General features: G+C 40.0%; 1 protein-coding gene and 1 long non-coding RNA gene across 3 annotated transcripts in view; one reads left to right on the top strand and one right to left on the bottom strand.

Moving 5' to 3' along the window:
- Positions 1-1,819, bottom strand: part of LOC137127483 (uncharacterized) — a 7,956-nt gene extending 6,137 nt beyond the window's left edge. The window contains exon 1 of the long non-coding RNA XR_010914438.1: positions 1,679-1,819. This is a non-coding gene — a long non-coding RNA (uncharacterized lncRNA). The remainder of the gene's footprint in view (positions 1-1,678) is intronic.
- On the top strand, positions 1,580-20,075 carry LOC137127480 (constitutive coactivator of PPAR-gamma-like protein 1 homolog). 2 transcript variants are annotated; one of them, XM_067504486.1, is made up of 17 exons: positions 1,580-2,364; positions 3,564-3,810; positions 3,900-3,982; positions 5,588-5,716; positions 7,147-7,237; positions 8,060-8,148; positions 8,238-8,488; positions 9,916-10,009; positions 10,115-10,336; positions 12,280-12,451; positions 13,134-13,383; positions 13,537-13,651; positions 14,291-14,500; positions 16,062-16,260; positions 16,479-16,617; positions 16,710-16,806; positions 18,444-20,075. In XM_067504486.1, exons 1-17 carry the CDS (start codon positions 1,894-1,896, stop codon positions 18,759-18,761), a joined length of 3,177 nt encoding a protein of 1,058 aa, XP_067360587.1. In that variant the 5' UTR covers positions 1,580-1,893; the 3' UTR covers positions 18,762-20,075. The 2 variants fall into 2 exon arrangements, with proteins under 2 accessions (XP_067360587.1, XP_067360586.1); XM_067504485.1 differs by having other exon boundaries at positions 16,476-16,617.

Genomic DNA, 20,075 nt, shown 5'->3' with positions numbered 1-20,075 from the left:
TAACTTTAGTCCAGTGAAGGACAAATACTTCAAACTCATGTTATAAAAATATTGCATTTAAATTATGTTTTGCTGAATTTTTAAAAATCGGTTTACACTCGACCTTCAGAGTAGTTTGACAGCGTAGTGAAATTTTATGTGGAATTGGCCCACATGGTAATATGAAAAAAAAACATTTTTTTTTTTATTACCTTTAGTCTAAAGATAAACAATCTACCACAAAGTGAGAAGAAAGCAATGTTCCCAAAATCAAATAAGTCACCTCCTTTCGACACACATGCAGTTCTTAATTGTATGCTGCCCTCTAGCAGTACTTGACTGACATTACTTCAAGTTCCACTGAAGCTCACTAACTTGACATGGCACGAAGACAAGGCATTAGGATTCTGGTCACAGCTCCTGGGAACATTCAAGGATAACACCTGTGCTATTGCTAAAGTCTACAGACCGTTACTTGGACTTGTCTATAGAGACCTGGTAGCTCAATGGCTAGAGCAGAAGGACGGGATGCAGAAGTCTCTGCAAGATCAATTCCCAGCTCACCCACCAGGTGCGTCCCTGAGGGAGATGCTCAGTACTCATTCCCCTGGGCAATGTTTTGGTTAGTGCTGCCAGTCTAAAAATCTAAGTGATCAATATTGACAAAAAAAATGTAATCAATGTCATGTCAAATATATGAGTCATATGGAAATGAAATTATACACACAGATCACCTGTGTAGCATTTTAAGTGCCTCAGTCAGATAGTGTAATGTCAATTATATCCACTTATCCACTTATTATTTGAGTATGTAGAAAGTGTTGAAGCTGTCAGTCTTGTCACTCCCTGATGCTCCAGGTCACGTTCAGTTCATCTCGAATGAGCCTACTCATACGGTGTAGGTACCACATCGGATCAGGAATCACTCTTTTTTCCACAAACGTTTAAATAAATCAATCATTTTAGATCTTTTTTTAGGTGTTAAACTTGCAAATTCTTTTGCAGCATTACACGAAAAAACTCATTGGTTGGTTTTAACCTCTGGAGATAATGACAAACTTTACATTACTCTGTGTACATGTACATGCAGCTTCATATAGCCTACCACAGACAAAACTAACTGCAGTGGGGTGGGGATGTTTTTGATGAATATATGCCATATAGTTTCACAGATATATTGTTGCAAATTTGTTTTTCTGGTTTGTGCAAAATCAACAATGATAATAATAATATAATAAAACCCATGTGCACACTACCATCAACAAGAATAATTTTTTAATCATACAACTGCTGAGCAAATTTCTTATTGTGTAATTGATGACTTTGAGTCAAGGTTTCAAGGCTTTTTATCTTTGTTATTTGTTTTTTTTTATATCTATTACAATTGTCTATATGTTTAGGATTTTTTTGTTTAAATAACCAAACATCTGTCTCTCAATTAACAGGACAGTTGTTTTAACCACGTTTGTACATTTACTGCATGAAATAAAGCATAGCAGACGTAGGAAGGCGTGAAGCCTCGTACTTCCCGGTTGTAGCTATGTACGTCGCCCGTGCGTCATGTCGTCATATGCTCCCATCTCGCTCCCTCTCACGCGGACACATTTACATCACAACCTCAGACATGGCTCCGTGAAGCGACACACGGCAGCAGCCACGAACAAAAAAAAAACCAACAAAAAAAATAAAAAATACTCACCATCAATTGGTCATGTCTAAATAGCAGCCGTACTTCGTTTGTTTCGAAATTATTCCAACTCCTCCAATAACCACATCCTCCAACCGGTTCTCAGTCACTGTCAGGGGCAGAGGCGCACTTCAACCTCCACCGGTTTAATTTCCTCTGAAATTTCGCTTTTTTTAAAAAAAATTACAGTCAATCTCTTAAGTTTCCGTCTCTAACAAGAGCTCGACATGGGTGTTCAAGGCTTCCAGGAGTATATTGAAAAGCATTGCCCCAACGCTGTGGTGCCGGTGGAGCTTCAGAAGCTGGCCCAGGGGAGTATGGTAGGAGGTGGACGGAGACCTCCTCACAGTCCGCTGAGGTTGCTGGTGGATGCCGAGAACTGCCTCCACCGGCTCTACGGAGGCTTCTATACGGACTGGGTCAGCGGCGGCCAGTGGAACCACATGCTGGGCTACCTGGCCGCCCTCTCTAAGGCCTGCTTTAACGGCAACATTGAGCTACTGGTGTGCTTCAATGGCGCCCTGGAGAAAGGCCGCCTTCACGAGTGGGTCAAGCGGCAGGTGAACGACAAGCAGACCGCCCAGCAGATCATCAGCCACGTCCAGAACAAGGGCACCCCACCACCCAAAGTCTGGTTCCTTCCTCCCGTGTGCATGGCGCACTGCATCCGACTGGCGCTCCTCAGGTTCCGTGTCGGGGTGAGTGAAAATTCGGCCTGGAAATGCCTGTTGATCAGAGCCACCCTGGACTACTGTCGGCAGACTTTAGCAGGCTTCGTGGTTAGCGCGCTAGCTGCCCACCATGTCATCACTGCCACCTTAAGCCATGATAAAATCTCTTTCCACACTCTGCCAAGTTAATCAGTGCTCCGTCCGAGTCGTGGTGTCATTGGCCTGCTCTTTAATACTTAACTTATTCTGATTGTTCGACCTCACCTGAGAGTACGACTGCATGCAATTTTGTTTGATAATTAATAAAAGGCAAAATGTTTGTCTGGTCTTAGCAGAGAAAAAAACAACTGACTCACTGATCTGAGTAGCTGAAATCAGACACCAGTTACTCAGGAACATACAGTATTAGCAGACTGAATTTAGTTTGGTGGTTGACACACAATGTGTTAGCTGTTTAAAAAAGTAAATCAAACTTAAAGAAATTGGTAAACATACAATATTGTGCCCATTTTTTTTGATATTTTATAACCTAAGAAATTGACAGATTATGGACAGCAGTGGGAGCCTCAGCTATTACTAAAGTATAAATGTGGCCACATGCAGAAATCATACATGTTTAAGCGTAATATCTGTAGTGCATGAGGATGCATCTCAGTTTGCCAGCAAATTTCTTCTCTGGGTCCAAGCATTGCAGAGATAGAATTCTGGACGGATCAACTGAGAGCTATACTATACATATTTGTTAATTACATAGCATTTTGTTTGTGTGAGGTTGCTGGCGTCTTATTTTACCTAGTGTGAAATATATGATTCTAGTGAGTTACATGCACTGTGGTTTACAACTTTCAACTACAGGAATCAGACCCAGGATCAGGCACTGCAGATAATCTGGAGTTGCAAAGATTAACTTGGATTGGTGCAGCCCAAGCAAAAATAATCAAGACTTTTGTCTTTTTATTTTTATGCCCATACAAGTAACTGCCTTATGTGCACAATACAGTGACATGTGTAAGATGTTAAACTCTTCTTGTTGATGGCCTGTGTAGCCTGTTGTGTCTTTCTTCAAGCATCTAAACAGTTGTGCATGGTTTGTTCTACAACAGCAGCTGTCTTAGATCTGAACCTGGTTTGTGCCTACAGTCTTTTCTCAATTGCATAATAATGTATTTAGATTCTGTACATCTAAAGTCCCTTTTTTTTTTTTTTTTGTCTTGGCCACTCCTCAGGTTGTCCAGAGCATCGAGGACCACCACCTGGAAGTGATAGCTTTATGTCGGGAGAACGGCTTCCACGGCCTCGTGGCCTATGACTCAGACTATGCTCTGTGCAACATCCCATACTACTTTAGTGCCCATGCCCTCAAACTGAGCCGCAACGGCAAAAACCTCACCACCAACCAGTACCTGATGCATGAAGTGGCACGGCAGCTTGACCTCAACCCCAACCGTTTTGTCGTTTTTGCATCAATTTTAGGTTGGCATGACACCAATGGACACAATATAAAGTAAGTGATAGTTCATGTGATTTTGACTAACATAGCTGTCCTTTCATGGGTTTTACAGGAAATCACATACTGCCTGATGAAGACTTGGCTGCCTTTCACTGGAGCTTACTTGGTCCAGAACATCCATTAGCATCTTTAAAGGTAAACGCATTTTTTTTGTTGGTGGCAGAAATAAGTTAAGTTTGAGCATTATCAACACATTTTTAGAAGTCTTCATTGGTCATTTTCATTTATTTATTTGAAAGAATCTAAATTGTAATTGGTCTGCAGTTAAATAGCTTTTTTCTACCTATTGGCACTCAAAGCGCTCTACACTGCTTCTTATTCAACCATTCACACTCACAATCACACACACACTCATACACAGGGGAGCTGCTATGCAGCTGGCCAACGTTCACCCGGACCAACTAGGTTGGGGTTCAGTGTCTTGTTCAAGGACACTTTGACATGTGACCGGAGGAACTGGGGAATAAACCGACAACTGCGAGATTGGTGGACAACCGCTCTGCCTTCCTGCACCGCAGTCGCCCACAATCTATTAGTTCAAAAAAATGTGAGGAATTTGCATCATGATTCTTAAATTAGATTAAGATTCTGTGTTTAGAGGCCAGACAGGTGTGGACAGGGTCCTTCTACCCATCCCCTAGAACCACCCCTGGTCCATCCTGGGGCTGCATCTCACACATACAGAAAACACCTATGACCTACCAGTGATGACCAGCTTTATATTTTGTGAGGACATACAAAATATAAAGCTGGTCATCACTGTAATTTGTGCTTAAATACTGTTGTCAAGGGTCAGTGCAATGTTTCTGTAGTGGATTACCGTTATATCAAGGGGCTATGGGTAGAATTGAGTTCAAACCAATCATTGGGCTGTGGCTCAGGAAGTTAAGCAGGTTGGCCAAAAATCATACTCTTATTTGTTCGATCCCCAATTCCTCTGGTCGACCTGTCAGTTACCTCTGCCAAATGACTAACTGTAAGTGTAAACTGCCATGATGCTGTTGTGTGGTAAGGGATGTGTACTGTACACATGTGTACACAGCCTTGGATGCCTCAATTTGGACCATTTCTAATCCGTCTCACAACCCTTCGGTATGTACATAAAGACTTCTGGGAAGATGGCAATTACAAGTCCAACGCTGCATGTCAGGAAAAACAATCCACCACCACTGAGTTTAAAATGTAGTAATGCACCGTTAATTGTGAGTAGATGCTAATAATTTAGACGTTGAGACAACAGATTTTTCTGCTAATGGAATTAATAAACTTTAGGCTTTTTTAAATTTGTTCAGCAGTAATTGCAAAGTGTTTCTTTACTTTGTATTTATACCAATCTACCCAGAGTTCTTTAGGATATTGATCTTTGACCTTCCATCCTATCAAGTACTGAAAAATGCTTTGTACATACATATCCAAGCACACAGAGATTGTTAGCATTTCACATATGTCAGGTTGGTGGCTGCCTTCGGACCATAGGGTCAGAGGTTTGCGCCCTACTCTTCCTGACCGCATGTCAAAGTGTCCCTGGGCAAGACACCGAGTCACTAAACTGTGTTATAATATACACAGTTTAGTTTTGTTTTTCTCCTGTGCTGGTGTCCATTTTTATAACCTTACCCAGCCCTGCATCCATCTATTAACTGCTTATCCTGTTAAGGGTTGCGGAAGAATTATATCCAGTTCTATGTAACTGAAATATTAGTGGAAAAAGTGATAGGGCGATCTGTTGCCATTCCACAGGTGCGTGCCCACCAACTCGTTCTCCCACCCTGTGATGTTGTAATCAAGGCCGCAGCTGACTACGTCTGCAACATCCCAGACATCACTGACCTGGATGCCATTGCTAAAGATATCTTCAAGCATTCACAGGTAGGATGAGTAGAGCTGGACATCAAGACCATCAGTGTTGTCTTATCATGAGATGATGGGTATGACTCTGGATGTTTTTCCAAATATGTACAATTAATATGCACAGTTAGGTTTTTCCAGTTACCCTATCCTCCCGCAAAGCAGTTTTACTTTGTGATAATAATTTAGAATGATAATCACATTTTTGAAATGGGTTTCCAGCACTTAGTTGTAAGTTTCCTGGTGCTCCAGCAGTAAAACAAGTGTCTGCCTGTATGTGTCAATAACTCTCAAATCTGTCCTTCAAGACTAGTGTTGAAGGACAGATTCACATTTTTTAACAGATTTAGTTGCTGTTATCATTCCAAGAGATGCTTCTCATGTTAGCGATGATGCCAAAAATCACGGTCCTTCATCTTTGCAAAAACGTATAACAAGGTTTATCCGAAGGCAATGAAAGGCCTCAGAATGAGTCACTTTAAGTGGATATCTTCCAAAGTTGCATTGTATTTTGGGTTCTGAAAGAGGGACACAAAGAGGGAATTTTATAGTGGATAGACTTCCACTTTAACTTGGAAGATACCCATTTGATTTAACAAGCTTGGACTGTTTAAGTCTCATTTAGCTTTAGATACATATCTGAAGACATTTTCACAGAGAACACAGACTGTGGATTTTGACTGTTATGACTTTAATTGAAAGGGCTATGAATAGAAATCTCTTGATGGTCAGTATGAATAGAAGGAATGATTACAGCCGGCAAAATCAGTTTCAGTATTCTTATAGACACCTGACTCTTGATTTAGCACCTTATATAAAAGTAAACCCATTCCTTAAAACACAACTATTGAAGTTTGGTTGGGAAACAAGAAGTTACATTTGCAGCATCACAAGTGAAAGAAAAGTGAGCTGTGTCACACATCTCCGCTTGTTTGGTAAGTATGGTAGACATAGAGTAAAACTACCTCTAAAAGCAGTAACATCTTGTACAGCTGTGTCGTTAGACATGTTCAGCAAACCAGACTTTAGAATAGTCTTTATAAGTGAATTAGGACAATGCCTGGCATCAATTTCTAGCTGCTCCCAAGCTTTTGAAATTTACACTGGCAAACACCCTTCAAAATAACATTTTTTCTAAAATGAGCATGAAGATAATGCATTCGGCATTATCTTCTTGAAATACTTACATCAACAATAAAAATGTATTGTCACAGACTGAAAAAAGGGTAATGAATCATCAATAAGCTGCTCGGAAAAGCAGATTATTTCTTCCCAAAATAATAGGTCATAAGAAATTTCGTGATAAAAGAAGCACATCCGTTATTGTTTAAATCTGATCTATGACATATGCTATTGTTAGCTGAATTTTCGGTTTTTCTCCAATAGATATATAAATGACCAACTGCCTGCTTGTTTACAGTATGATTACTCATTTCATGTTTTCCTTTCAGTCGTGCACTGATGACAAAGTCCTCCGATTCAAGAAAGCAGTGGAATACTACTCATTGGCCAGCAAACCCCCTTACTTCCCTCCACAGTTAGGTGGGTTTCTGCCTGTCTGTGTGTCATATTGTACTTGAGGTGTATTGGTACAAACCAGTAGCTGGTAAGTAGCTTAGCAGTAGAAAACGGCAGCTTTTGCTTGTTTATGAAGTACTGGTTTTACTTTCTGGTTAAAATTCAAATCAGAAAGGATTCTAATGTGTAAATATTGATATTGATAGGAAAAAAAATTGTTGTGTATAATGGGAATCATTAAGTAAGTATGTTGGAGGACATTTATTAACAGTATCACATATTTTGCCCTGCAGAGCACTGACAAGCTAATTCCTACAATGTAAAATGTCTGAAACACTGTTTGTTAAAAAAGCCACTATTGTATTGTGTGACAAATCATTATTGCACTACTTTTCTCAACAAATCCTATTAATTATCCTATTAATAATCCTATTAATTTATTAAAAATCAAAACCTGTTGATGCCCTTTTAACAGTGAGTTGGTCTGTCAGCTCTGTTTTTGGTCTATGCTCTAGTCTTGATCAACTCCCGAGGAGAAATCTCTTGTTCATCAGCTGCTACCTGTTCCACTATGTTTACAAAGTTGTAGCTAACCGTTGCTGGTGCTAGATGCTGCAGCCAAAAACAGCTGTTAAGAAATGCATCAGGCAGATGAAAAAATAAAGATATGCACAAGCAAAAACTAAGATTCAAGTGACAACGCTCTGTAGGTTCATAACTATGTGCATGCTGTTGTGTTGTTTTTATATGGATGTTTGTTACAATCATTGGCAAAAATACCAGATGTGTACAGTAGCTGCAGCCAATCTTCACTTTACATGCTGAAGGTGTATTTGTCTTTCACAGTCAGACCAAAACACACGAGTGTGCCTGCTACTGGGCCATCTCCAAAACTACTCAACATTCCACAGGTGCTGCTGCCTGTAAAGCCTGGGGTAAGACTGTCAATTGTACTGAAAACAACAGCCAAGTCTTGCAGGTGGCTTAGCTCCATGGCAGTAATGTCGCTTCTCTCTGTCTTCAGGTCCAGCACTTGTGCCCAGAACCCATGGTGGAGCGCAGCCTGGCTTTGGGCACAGTGGAGAAAAGCCTCCCAGAGCAGAACAGCTTCAGCAACATTCCTCATGAAGGGAAGCACACACCGTTGTATGAGAGGTCCTCTCCCATCAACCCGGGCCTGGCTACTAGCCCCAGCCACACAGAGGCAGCTTTCTTCAACGCCTCCTCCACATCCTCCTCCTCTGAGAATGACGAGAGCTCAGGCTCAACTGCCAAGTGAGTTCAGCACAAGCAGTTCCCTCTGTTACTGTCTCCATTCATGGAGAAGCTAGTTTCTCTCCTTACGCTTGCAGAGATCATCACTCTGTTTTGTACATTGTTGGTCAACCGGACTTGTCTGTTTATGTTGGGAGGTTATAGCTGTTCCGTGTCACATTATTGTGAAGGCTTTTGGTGGGGTTTTTGATATGCTTTCAGTGCAGGAACACCGAAACATGGCATTGGTAATAGTTAACTCACAGACAGCAAAACACAGTGTCTGAGTTATCTGTCAGCTGAAGTATAAAAATCGGGCATCATTGGTGTTGAAGAACGAGCAGCTAATAGCAGGAATGTCACTGATGTGTTTATACTGGACAAAATAACATGGCTCAGGCAACTGTAACTGACATTTGCAATCAGACATATAATAACTGACAGTGACACAACATCAGTGTAGCTGTATGGCTCTACTACAATTAGATGATTTTTCATGACACTTGATACAGACATTCAGACAGAATGCACGAGGCACTAACTTGAGTTCTGACCCCCTGACTTTTCATCAGGTCAACAAACATCTCCAAACTAGCACAACTATTAGTCTGTAGTTGTTTTTTTTTAATAGTTTTTAAATAGATTAGCATGCAAGATAGTTAATATGTTAAACATTATTTGCTAGACTTCAACAGGCCTAAGTACAGCTTCACAGAGCTGGAGAGAATGGTCTGGAATGGATTACTCAATAGCCTGAGCCTCTCTATGAAGTTACTTTTGACATTAGGCAAGTTCATCAAACAACAAAATGAATGTGTTTACATGCACTTCAGGAACCTGGTTACTGGAAATCAGCATATACATTCCTCCACCTCAGACTTGTTTTGGAAGCCTGATGCACAGATTTTAACTGTGACTGTTACCTTGTTGCAGCAAGGTAACAGTTCTGGGTGAAGGAGTCCTTTAGAAACCTGATTAAGCATATACGTACAGAAATCTGCCTGGGGAAATCAGGTTTCCCTGATCCACTAGCTTGATTTCGTAAAACATCTTTCTTGTTTACATGACAATTCAGAAAACAGGTTTCCCCAAACAGCTGACTGTAACTTAGGAACTTAAGAAGCCAATAATCTGAGAATAGTAGATGGAAATAGTTGTTTAAAGTTCTTTAAACTAGACATAAAGTGTGTTAAACTGTTAAAGCTGTATTATGCAACTTAAGCTAGTGCAAGCAAAATTAGTCCACTTTGCTCCACCCACCCTCTGTCTTCTTGCTCTTCTATGCTCTGAACAACCCTCCAGGTGAGTCATAATAGGATGATGACAAATGAGAACATTCCAAAACTTTCTAATCAAGCAGGCAGGAATAATTGAAATTCTCTGATTGGTCAGATAGGCGAGCCTCACTTACTGATCAACTACTGTACTTGTTTTTTTGCATTTCTTAGTCATGTTAGTGACCCTAAGGGAAGATGGGAGAAAAATGGACATACTTCTCACTCTGAAAACACACCAGAGGGAGACCTGGGAGACCAAACAAAAGTGAGTTTGACATCAGGACATTGTTTGATATCAGGAACAATGCGCACTGGGCCGAATGATAATGGTCACCAAGTAACAAAAGTCGAATGTCTCCTTTGTCCGCAGGTTGACCTTTCTGAGAACTCTGTTGTGAATCCAGTGTTACAAGCTGAAGGTCTACACAGTATGAATGCCCAGATCCCCTCACTGCTCTCCATGCCCACCAGGAACCACATGGACATCACCATCCCACCACTCCCTGCCATTGCCCCTGAGGTCCTGCGGGTGGCTGAGCACAGACACAAGAAGGGCCTTATGTACCCATACATCTACCATGTTCTCACAAAGGTTAGGGGGCTTCAGTGCTTTGCTGTAGGTTTTATTTTGTTCCTTTTATTAGCTATTCTCATGAAAAGCACATGTATTGATGTCTAGTTAAAGCATTATTCAATCACTATACAGATGCTACAACCAACAGACCAGACAACCAACTATACTCGTGTTTAGGTCTGGTTGTATCTTATTCGTCTTTACCTTACATATGTTTTGTTGCCCAAAACATTTAACTAAAACCACCTCAGACATACTGCTCCACAGGGTGACGCATTTCTGTGTTCCCAGAACTAAGAGCCTGATGTTTAAAAAAACAAACACTTCCTCAAATCTGCACTTCCTAGAACCTTCTTGGTCAACATTTACTGTGGACTTGCAGATTACAGAATTTCTCTTATCAGTGTGAACAATACTTATACAGTAGAGGTCTTTGTTTTTGGAAAGAAGAAATGCTCCCCAGTGTAGTGGCGTGTCTTAATAGTTGGAGGTCTTTGCCACAGACAACTAAGTCAGACACGACGTAGAGAAGATTAGGTGTTGGTATTAATGTCTGTATGGTGACTCAGGACAATATAATTAATTTAGAAAATTACTAAAATCACCCTTTTAAAACTGACTGGAATGCACCATCTGAAGAATCTGTGGTCAGCTGTGTGTATAATTGTACAGCATTTAAAATACCAATTAAAAACTAGGAAACACCTTACTCAATTGTATTGTGTAGATTAATAGAGAAAACATCAAAACCGACCCAAAATAATGAATGGAATTCTCTCTCTTTCTCTCATACAGCTTCAAGTCTTTGCAAAAAGTTGACCATGAAGCCTTAATTCACATATTCTCGTTTGAACAGTTGTGAGAAAAACTGTGGATTCTAATTTGAGGTCCTGTTAATTTTTGATTTCTGAGGCAACTCTTACAAACTTATCTTCTGCAGTACAGATAAACCTTGGTCTTCCTTTCCTGTAGTGGTCCTTATAAGGACCAGGTTCATCTTGGAGTACTTTGAATTATTTTCTTTTGTTAATTGGTTAATTTTTATTTAATCGGGATTTAAATGTCTTTTTCAGTGAGGCCCCTGGCCAAGATAACGATAAATGAAATGTACCAGAAATCAGTGACACAATAAAATACACTTTATTAAATAGTTTTAGCATGCTTGACAAAAGACAGCATGTGGCCTTTAAAAAATGCTTAATAACTCATTATTTAAACCTAACATTGAACAGCAGCCCACGAGCAGCTGCACAGCAAATTCTCAGAACTCCCCATCTGCTCTCGTACATACGCAGTAGTGAAAGGATTCATCATAAAGCTCACTGCTTTTGCCAGTCAAACACTAAATGTCACTGCCTATGCACTAATTATAAATCCAGCTAGACCACATGGACCCCAGACATCAGTTCCATCTAGCCAGATTATTAGAAAAGTGAAAACAGTGGGTCAAGCACAGACCCTTGGGGAACTCCAATTACAAAAGTAATCCAGGCTGACTTAAGCCCATCTACTTTTGCACACTGAGATTGACCAGACAAATAATTTGAGAACCAGCCTACTGCTTAGTCTGACATGCTTAAGCATATATCCAGATTTACTAACCTAGTTGAGCAGTTTTATCACTGTTGAGTACTGCAGTTGTTGATCAACTGAACAGTGAACACACTGTATTCAATCACTAATTGGCACAAGTCAACAGATGGTTGGGAATTCCACCAGCTCATCGAAACCCAATCCCTGTGACTACCTCAAAAAGCTCGTCAAAAGCTGTCATCAAGGCAAACAATAGCTACTTTTAGGAATCTAAAATAAATGAAAAAACACTTTTTGGTTTGTTTGTTTGCTAACTTCACAATTCCATGTTCAATGTTATAGTTTTTGTGTCAATTATATTAATCTACAATGTTTAAAATTCCCACACTTTAAACTGGTATTATACTTTAGATAACTTGTCTTTGCAGGGAGAGATTAAACTATCTGTCACCATTGAAGATGAAGCTAACAAAGAGCTGCCTTCAGCGGCGCAACTGTTTCGGCCTATCCGTCAATATGTTTACGGAGTGCTCTTCAGCCTAGCAGAAGCCAGGAAGAAGGCTGAGAGACTCGCCATTAGGAAGAACTGCCTCCCTGAATGTGAGTGGTGTGATTATAAAGCTCCTCTGTGCCACTGTGTCACAGTCTGTGCTCATCTTCTCCACCTGTGTTTATCAAATGTCTCAAAGCCCGAAATCAGCTTTAGCTAAATTTGAAGTGTCCTAACATCTTAAAGGTTGCAAAGAGACATTCAGGATTCGAAGAGTGTTACGAGTTTCCCAGCCTGAAATACAAATGGCTTTTCTTCATATCACTACAAGTGTCAAATATTTCATTGTTAAGATTACTAACTAAGAAAACTAATCGATTTGCAGATATGGAATCGAGTACTTAGAACTATGTTTTCTTTAGTCTTTTGTCACACGACTAGAAGAATGGCTGCATTTGCTTCAGCTTAGAATGAGCCGTTTATACCTATATAGAGTGTAGACCAGTCCGAAAGCTGGACCGTAAGACAAAGATGGTTTAAATATAAGGTTTAATGAGTAACAAGCTTCTGTGGCAAGAATGGGAGAGACTGAACATACAAGAACCAAGTCAAATTCAATCTCATCTAGAGTTTGAAAAACCCAGGCGATACTTGCTGTGTTGCCATCTCGGCTTTAGTTGCTTGCAACTTCTTCAGGACAGTCAAAGGTGACAGCTCTAGATGAATTTTAGGTGTGAATTCCATTAGGGATTCTAAGATGCCTTGAATAATAACTTACTTTTCCTTTCTAAGATACACATGTCATGGTCAAAGAGTGGGCTGCCTATAAGGGCAAGTCCCCCCACACTCCAGAGCTTGTGGAAGCCCTACCCTTCAGGGAGTGGACCTGTCCAAACCTGAAGAAGCTGTGGTTGGGGAAAGCTGTGGAAGACAAGAACCGCAGGATGAGGGCGTTCCTCGCCTGCATGCGCTCCGACACTCCAGCAATGTTGAACCCTGCCAGCGTCCCCACACCCCTCTTGGTGCTCTGTTGTGTGTTAAGGTGAGTAAACCGCTGAGGTCCAGGACTAACTGTAGCTTTACACACAGATGCAGTCAAGTGTGAACTAAAGTAAAAGGGATTAAGGATTTATTCAGACTGTGCTGATCAGTTCCTGGTATTTGTAACACTGTAACCTTCTGTGTTTTGCTTCAGGTTTATGTTACATTGGCCAGGAGTAAGAATTATGCGTCGTAACGAACTTGACGCTTTCCTAGCTCAAGCACTTTCTCCTAAACTTTATGAGCCTGACCAGCTACAGGAACTGAAGGTGATTTTGTAGTGTTTGATATGAGGAGTGTCCAAGAAACTCAGACAACAAATGAGTGACCGGCTGTAAATTGTTCAAATGCTTTGAATGTACTTCCCTGCTCTGAAAGCCACAGATGCTAGACTTCATGTTGTTCTGTTTTTGTGGACACTCTTCATATGCTGATAAAGCAACGTACTAGGACTAAAGAGGCTTTTATTCAAACGCATTCCTAAAGCCATAGCTGTGCACCTAGAGATACATTTTTCGAGCTTTGAGACGTTCTTGTGTCACGTGTGGATGGTTTATGAAGTCCTTAGTTGTAAAGAAACTGCAGGTCTGTTTTCAGTTGACCTTTTTGAATGTAAACCATCCACACAAGCTGTGTGCTTTTTGGTGTGTCTGTGTGTAGCTCTGTCAGTCTGTCTGCTCTTTCCTGTCTCAGAACATGTGCGTTGGGTCTGCTCGCTTTTTGTCTTGGCTGGATAAGGTTGTCTACCACTGTGTTCTGGCAGCCAGGAGTGAATGGTCAGCTTCCGCTTGCTCTGTGCTTTGCTTCGCACTTCATTAATGCAAAGGCTCAGGGGAGCTGTTAGAGCAAAATATTGTCTTTTCCTTCCATTTGGAGATGTTAGAATTCTTGATGCTTATTTTCCACAGATTGACAACCTTGACCCTCGAGGTGTCCAGCTGGCTGCTTTGTTTATGAGCGGAGTGGATATGGCTTTGTTTGCCAACGACGCATGTGGACAGCCTATTCCATGGGAGCATTGCTGTCCGTGGATGTACTTTGACGGCAAGCTGCTTCAGAGTAAACTCGTCAGGGCCAACAGAGAGAAGGCCCAGCTCATTGACCTCTGTGATGGTCAGGTAGAAAACACATGCTCCAATTAAAGACCTCAATGTTATTTAGACTAGTTTGTCCAACAAGCAGTCCAACTACATATATACTGTCCAGCAAGTCATATTAGAAGCACAACAGTTTTGTACTTGTATTTATATTCAAGTACTCAAATGTAAGTAGTTGTACTCAGTCTGGCTAAAATGTTATATTGGGACTTCAATTGTAAAGGGTACATTTACCAATCAAGTAGCACATACACTGACTGTCCACTTCATTACACCACTTCAATACGCACATGCACTCTAATACAATCCAATACAGCAGCTGTGCCATGAATTCTTCTTTCACAAGGTTAGAATTTCTTAGTTTCTTAAGATGAAACTGTCAGAAAGGTGATAATTCTACTTTTTGTTTTTTATGAGGTCAATATTTGTGGTGGAGTTGTACTGGAGTGCATAATAAGAAGAGGTGGTCCTAATGTTTTGGTCACCCTGTTTAACATAATAGAATGGGCCAAAACTTGCGTATTGGATTGCATTAGATTGTAAAAGTATTCCTAATGAATTAGCCAGTGGATGTAATTAATGGTCTGCGCTAGCATGGGAATACATGCCTTTTCACACCAGCAGGTAGTTGAAGTGTGTTTTCATCCAAAAAATATAAAGTGTAAGACAGAACTGTGGATGAAGCAGCATCACTGGCTGTTGGTCAGTTGGTCTTTAGTTTTTAAATTCCAGGTGTTGTGAAAAATATGCTTGTATTGGAATGTTCAGGTTAGAACATGAGGGAAAAATAAGAGAAGCCTTTTCCGTGTTTCAACGTGACTTTGTTTGCCTGCTTTCATTACTTTAAAAATTAAAGTAACAAATGAACAGATTTGCCAAATCTAGTGATGTTCAGCTTAGGTAATTTGTCACTGAGTCACAAAGGTGAACAGCCAATCAGAGGAGGCCACCACCAATTAAGATGAACTGGGTGAGAAGCAACTAAGGGTTTGTGGACTGAGATAGGACTGAGGTGACAGATGCTCGTCAATGATTATCTCTGTCAACTATCAAAACACAGTGGCAGAAAAGACCAAAATAATTCCTTTTGACAAAGTTGGATGCAAAAACAATTAAAATACACAGACTCAAATGGACCAACATTTGGACCCGTATCAAAGGCTAGTAATACTTTTCTTGCTGACATTTGTGTTTGTCATTGTGGATTATTTAATGAAGATTGATAAGCACAGTAGTATTTTTTTTTTCTCCAACGAAAATCAAATCTAGAACATAGTAAAGTGTGAAGACACCTAAACAATGTTACACCTGCTTTAACACTCCTTTGTTCATACCCATATAGCTCTTAAGATAAATTTATTACAAAATGCGTATATATAGTGAGTATTTATCAAATATCAAGCTAGTGGAATAGACACCACCAGAAATCTCTTTATGCCCTGTATGTCTTTTAATTAGATAGCTGTCGCATGTCAGCAAATTAACCACAAACCCTGGGACTTATCAATCGATATTATCAATCAATTTATTTTTAGTTAAATTAGTATCTTATAGTAAATTACACTAATTTCTCTCTCTTTAGAGTGAAGTGGCTGCTAAGGTGGAGAAGATGCGTCAGAGCATTTTGGAAGGTCTCAACTTTATTCGTCCACCTCACCCCCCTCCATTCCCTCCACCACCACCTCCACCTCCTCACATGATTCCTTTCTACCCCCCTACAAGTTGCTTTTACCCTCCACCCCCTATGATGCCTCCTCAAGGAAGAGGTAGGGGGATGCCTGGTAAGTAAAGCCATAAAAGAAAACTTGTAATTTTATATTTGGTGTTAACTAGGTAATCTTTAATACATTTGCCATCCAACTGGTTTTAAATGTCAAATTTCTGGTATCTAACCTGTCTGAATTATTGGTTGATTTATTATTTATACTGTATCTTAGATACTGTAACATGCCAAAGGAAAGACGCACATTTGAACCCTATTTGATTTCCCTCTTAGTAGGACTTCAAGGAATCTCGTCACAAGGTGGAAAGCTAGAAATCGCTGGGACTGTGGTTGGTCAGTGGGCTGGAACTCGACGCACCAGAGGAAGAGGAGGCTTCACTGTACGGGTGGTGTCTGTTGGTGGACCAAATCGAGGGTAAGGACAAAAAGGACATTAGATGTCTTGACTACTTCTATATCTATTGCATGACTTGTTTTTCATTCAACAATTGGGACTTTTCTCTGTAGTCGTCCAAGAGGAGTCATATCCACACCTGTCATAAGGACGTTCGGTCGTGGAGGCAGGTACCACACTCGAACCTTCAAGAGTCAGGGAGTGTTCTTGGTAAGTCAGTGATGAGCCATAGTTTACAGTTATAATCATCAGCACTTGCAGTTACAGTCTACAGAGACAAAACCCCATTCAGAAATCTGCTAACGCAATAAAGGACGTCCATATGAATAGTAGCCATTTAGAAAACCCTTTCTATAACAATTATAATAGAACGAATGGGGGGAAATGTTCTAGTTCATATTGTGTGTAAAAATGTTTATCCTTCAGTCTAGGTTGTATAAAATGTAACTCTCCCTCCACTTCACCTTAATAAGGGACAGGGAGGGAATCTAATCTACTAAAAAGACAGAGTAAGTCTATGTATCCTCCCTCTAATTTTTTCTACATACAAGTGCAATGTCATTACCATGACATTCATTCTGAGTGCAAACGTTAAAGATGGAGAAGAAGATAATGTATTTGTTGTTGCTCTGCTTAATTTCGGAGTCACCATTAAAATACCAGTTTATGTGGCAGCTTGTGACCGAATGTATTTTTTTATTTTTTCGGTTAGTTAAAAATTTCTCTTTCTCTTCCATGTCTCCTTTAAACATAATGAATAGTTGAAAAATTCAGTTTTGTGTCAGTAAACTAGCAGTATTTATCATAGGTTTATAATTAGAAATTTAGCCCCTTGAGAGACACACACACACGCACACACACATTAATGCAACAGCAATTTAGCATCTTCCTCGAACGTCTGAACGAGTGCACAAGTCACAACTGTAGTCAAACATCTTCGTACTAAATCCATCTCACTCAAAGTGTTGGCCAAAACTGAAAGTGTTATAACTTTAATGTAAAGATTACAAGAGTACACAGTACAGTACACAGATACTGTTACAAGAAAAAGAGCTCTGGAAAGTATTAGACAGCTATAATGTTTTATACACGAAGACAAAAGTGTTTATGTAAGAATTCAGGAAACACTAAATGAGCCCATCTACATTTAAAATATTCTTACAATATGTGTATAAAGTACATTCAATAGAAATATACTCATTGATCCTCAACAGCCGTCTGACCAGCACTATCTGAAGCACCATTGTGGAAAACACTTTATATCAGTTCCAGAATAGTCAAAGACAGTTAAAAGTTTCCGGTTGATGGTGTTGCTAAAGAAAAGATTGAAGCTTTGTGCATTACAGGCTGGAAATATCTACAGCGAGTTTCCTGTAAATCTGGGCATCAGATTTGTGGTGGAAATGTCAGGACGTATCATTGACATTTCATGGCTGTTTAATGTTATTTTCTTTGAAATTTAAATGCAGGTGAAATATACATTTCTTAACTGGAAGACCAGGCCCTGCAATCTGTTGTTAGTCTGCTTCACCATGAACTCCTGCTTTACACCGATCAAAATACAACTGTTGCTCCTTAGTGTTTAGTTACAGTGCAACAACCTAAAATGCAGCCATTGTGAGTGTTCAGCATTGGATGAGTGGGCACTGCACAGCCTCTCAGCAGGTCTTTGTGCTGTTTCAAATCCCTTTGTTGTACTGCTAATTAACTTCTAAATGACTCTTCAGTGTTTTGTTTTTGTTACCGGGATTTTCAGCCCACATCTGTATTTGCTTCCACACGACGCTCACAGTAGCTGTTGAAATCCTCCCTCTCTGTCCTTTTTTTTTTTTTTTTTTTTTAACCAGAATAAGTCTCCCCACAAGCCCACTCTGACATCTGGACATGATGCAGTGAAGGAGAAAAAGACGCCCAAGCCAGAGGAGGAGAAATCCTCCCCTGCAGCGTGCAACACCTTAGCCACAGAAAACGGTGTGGAGGACAAAGAACAAGACCAGCTGAATGGTGATAAAGAGGAACACAGGGCTCTCATCCAACCTGAAAGTGCCTTTAGCAGTGACTCCAAGACGTGCAATACTAATCCTCACTTAAATGCACTAAACGCAGACAGAGGCTGCCACAGAGATGAAGGTCTGGAGGCTGTTCTCTTTGAAAAAGAAGTTTAAGCCTATTTTTGTAGAAAGGGCGAGGGATGAAAGCTAAAGCAGGGTTAGGTATACCTGGAAATTTGGAAAACCTACAGTCAATATACAATTTTCTTCTCAAAGAACAGATGAAATTAGGATCCCTCATAGTAAAACATGAGATGCATGACAAACTGCTTTTTAAGGAGTCATTTACTCCTGTCTCCAAGATTGTTCAAGACAATGATACTTTTACTTTGGATTAAAGCTTTGACAAGCTTTAATTTTGAAATATTTCAGTTCTTACTATTTGATTCTCCTCTAAAATATCTGGTGCCATGTACTCGCCATAGCACAGTTATCAGTTAGGTGTTGTCACTCGATGCTTTGATAGAAACATATAAGCATAAAAGCAAAAGGCAACACGTCCTTTGGTCATCACTTTGGGTTTGATTCATATTTAATCAACTGTGTCCATGTTCACCTGAGCTTCATGCGGCTTGAGTCCTTCAGCTGCAACGTTTCATGGGAAGCCTCCAAAATCCGACACGCAGCATTTTGACAAACAGTCAACTTGGTTCCTTGAATCAAACCCAGCTGTAGTATTACTGCTTCAACAAAAACTTTGTGCATGGTTCGCAGTTTAACAGGTGTGTAGTTATTATGCATGTTGTCCTTTCACCTTTCATCTTTACAAGTACTGTGCCCATTAGCAAATGAAAGAAAAGGCTAATATCAGGGATATCAGGCCCCTAAACAATGCTAGCTGTTAGTAACCAATTTGTTCTGACATGGATTTTTTGTGACATTGACCTCAGTTGCACTTAATTAAAAAAACAGCAAATTATCTTGCCACTTGAAAATAATGTATTGGTATTATATAGTTCTGTTGCTGTTTTCTGCATTAGTCCAATATCTGCAAAAAAAAATAAAAAATAAACTCACATAAAAAGCTTTGATCCAGATCACCCCTGTAGCTAAAAGCAGTGTGTTTGACCTTCAAATTAAGACTTTAGCTGTCAGCCAGTAATCAATTTTAAGATTTACTTTAGTGTTGTTTTTACACTCCTTCTACTCTGTACTACACCAGATCCATCATTTAACATTTCCTCTTAATTTTCCTGAAGCTTTTCATCTTTCATTAGTGATCAGAGAAATGGTGTACCCCCTCCCCCAGTTCCCCCTGCAAGAGCTAAATAGGTTACCTTCTGTGTAAGTTGATGAGTTTCTTCTCTCATGGATTGTAAAAGAATGAACTGCTGTGAGGTTTGACTGAATGTCGATAGATTAATGGCGTGATGTATTTGAAGGCAACTTAGCTACAATGCTTAATAAAACTCTATTCTTTTAGTATAA

This window comes from Channa argus, chromosome 5, assembly GCF_033026475.1.
Source record: "Channa argus isolate prfri chromosome 5, Channa argus male v1.0, whole genome shotgun sequence".
In the NCBI taxonomy this organism is placed as follows: Eukaryota; Metazoa; Chordata; class Actinopteri; order Anabantiformes; family Channidae; genus Channa; species Channa argus.
The sequence above is the reverse complement of the archived record's forward strand: the minus strand, read 5'-3'. Positions and strand labels throughout refer to the sequence as shown.

Bases quoted from the DNA above. Each gene is read 5' to 3' on its own strand.
- LOC137127480 (XM_067504485.1), top strand. From the start codon at position 1,894: ATGGGTGTTCAAGGCTTCCAGGAGTATATTGAAAAGCATTGCCCCAAC. The intron at 10,337-12,279 runs GTTAGGGGGCTT...TTGTCTTTGCAG, and splicing joins TCTACCATGTTCTCACAAAG to GGAGAGATTAAACTATCTGT. The intron at 13,652-14,290 runs GTGATTTTGTAG...TATTTTCCACAG, and splicing joins ACCAGCTACAGGAACTGAAG to ATTGACAACCTTGACCCTCG.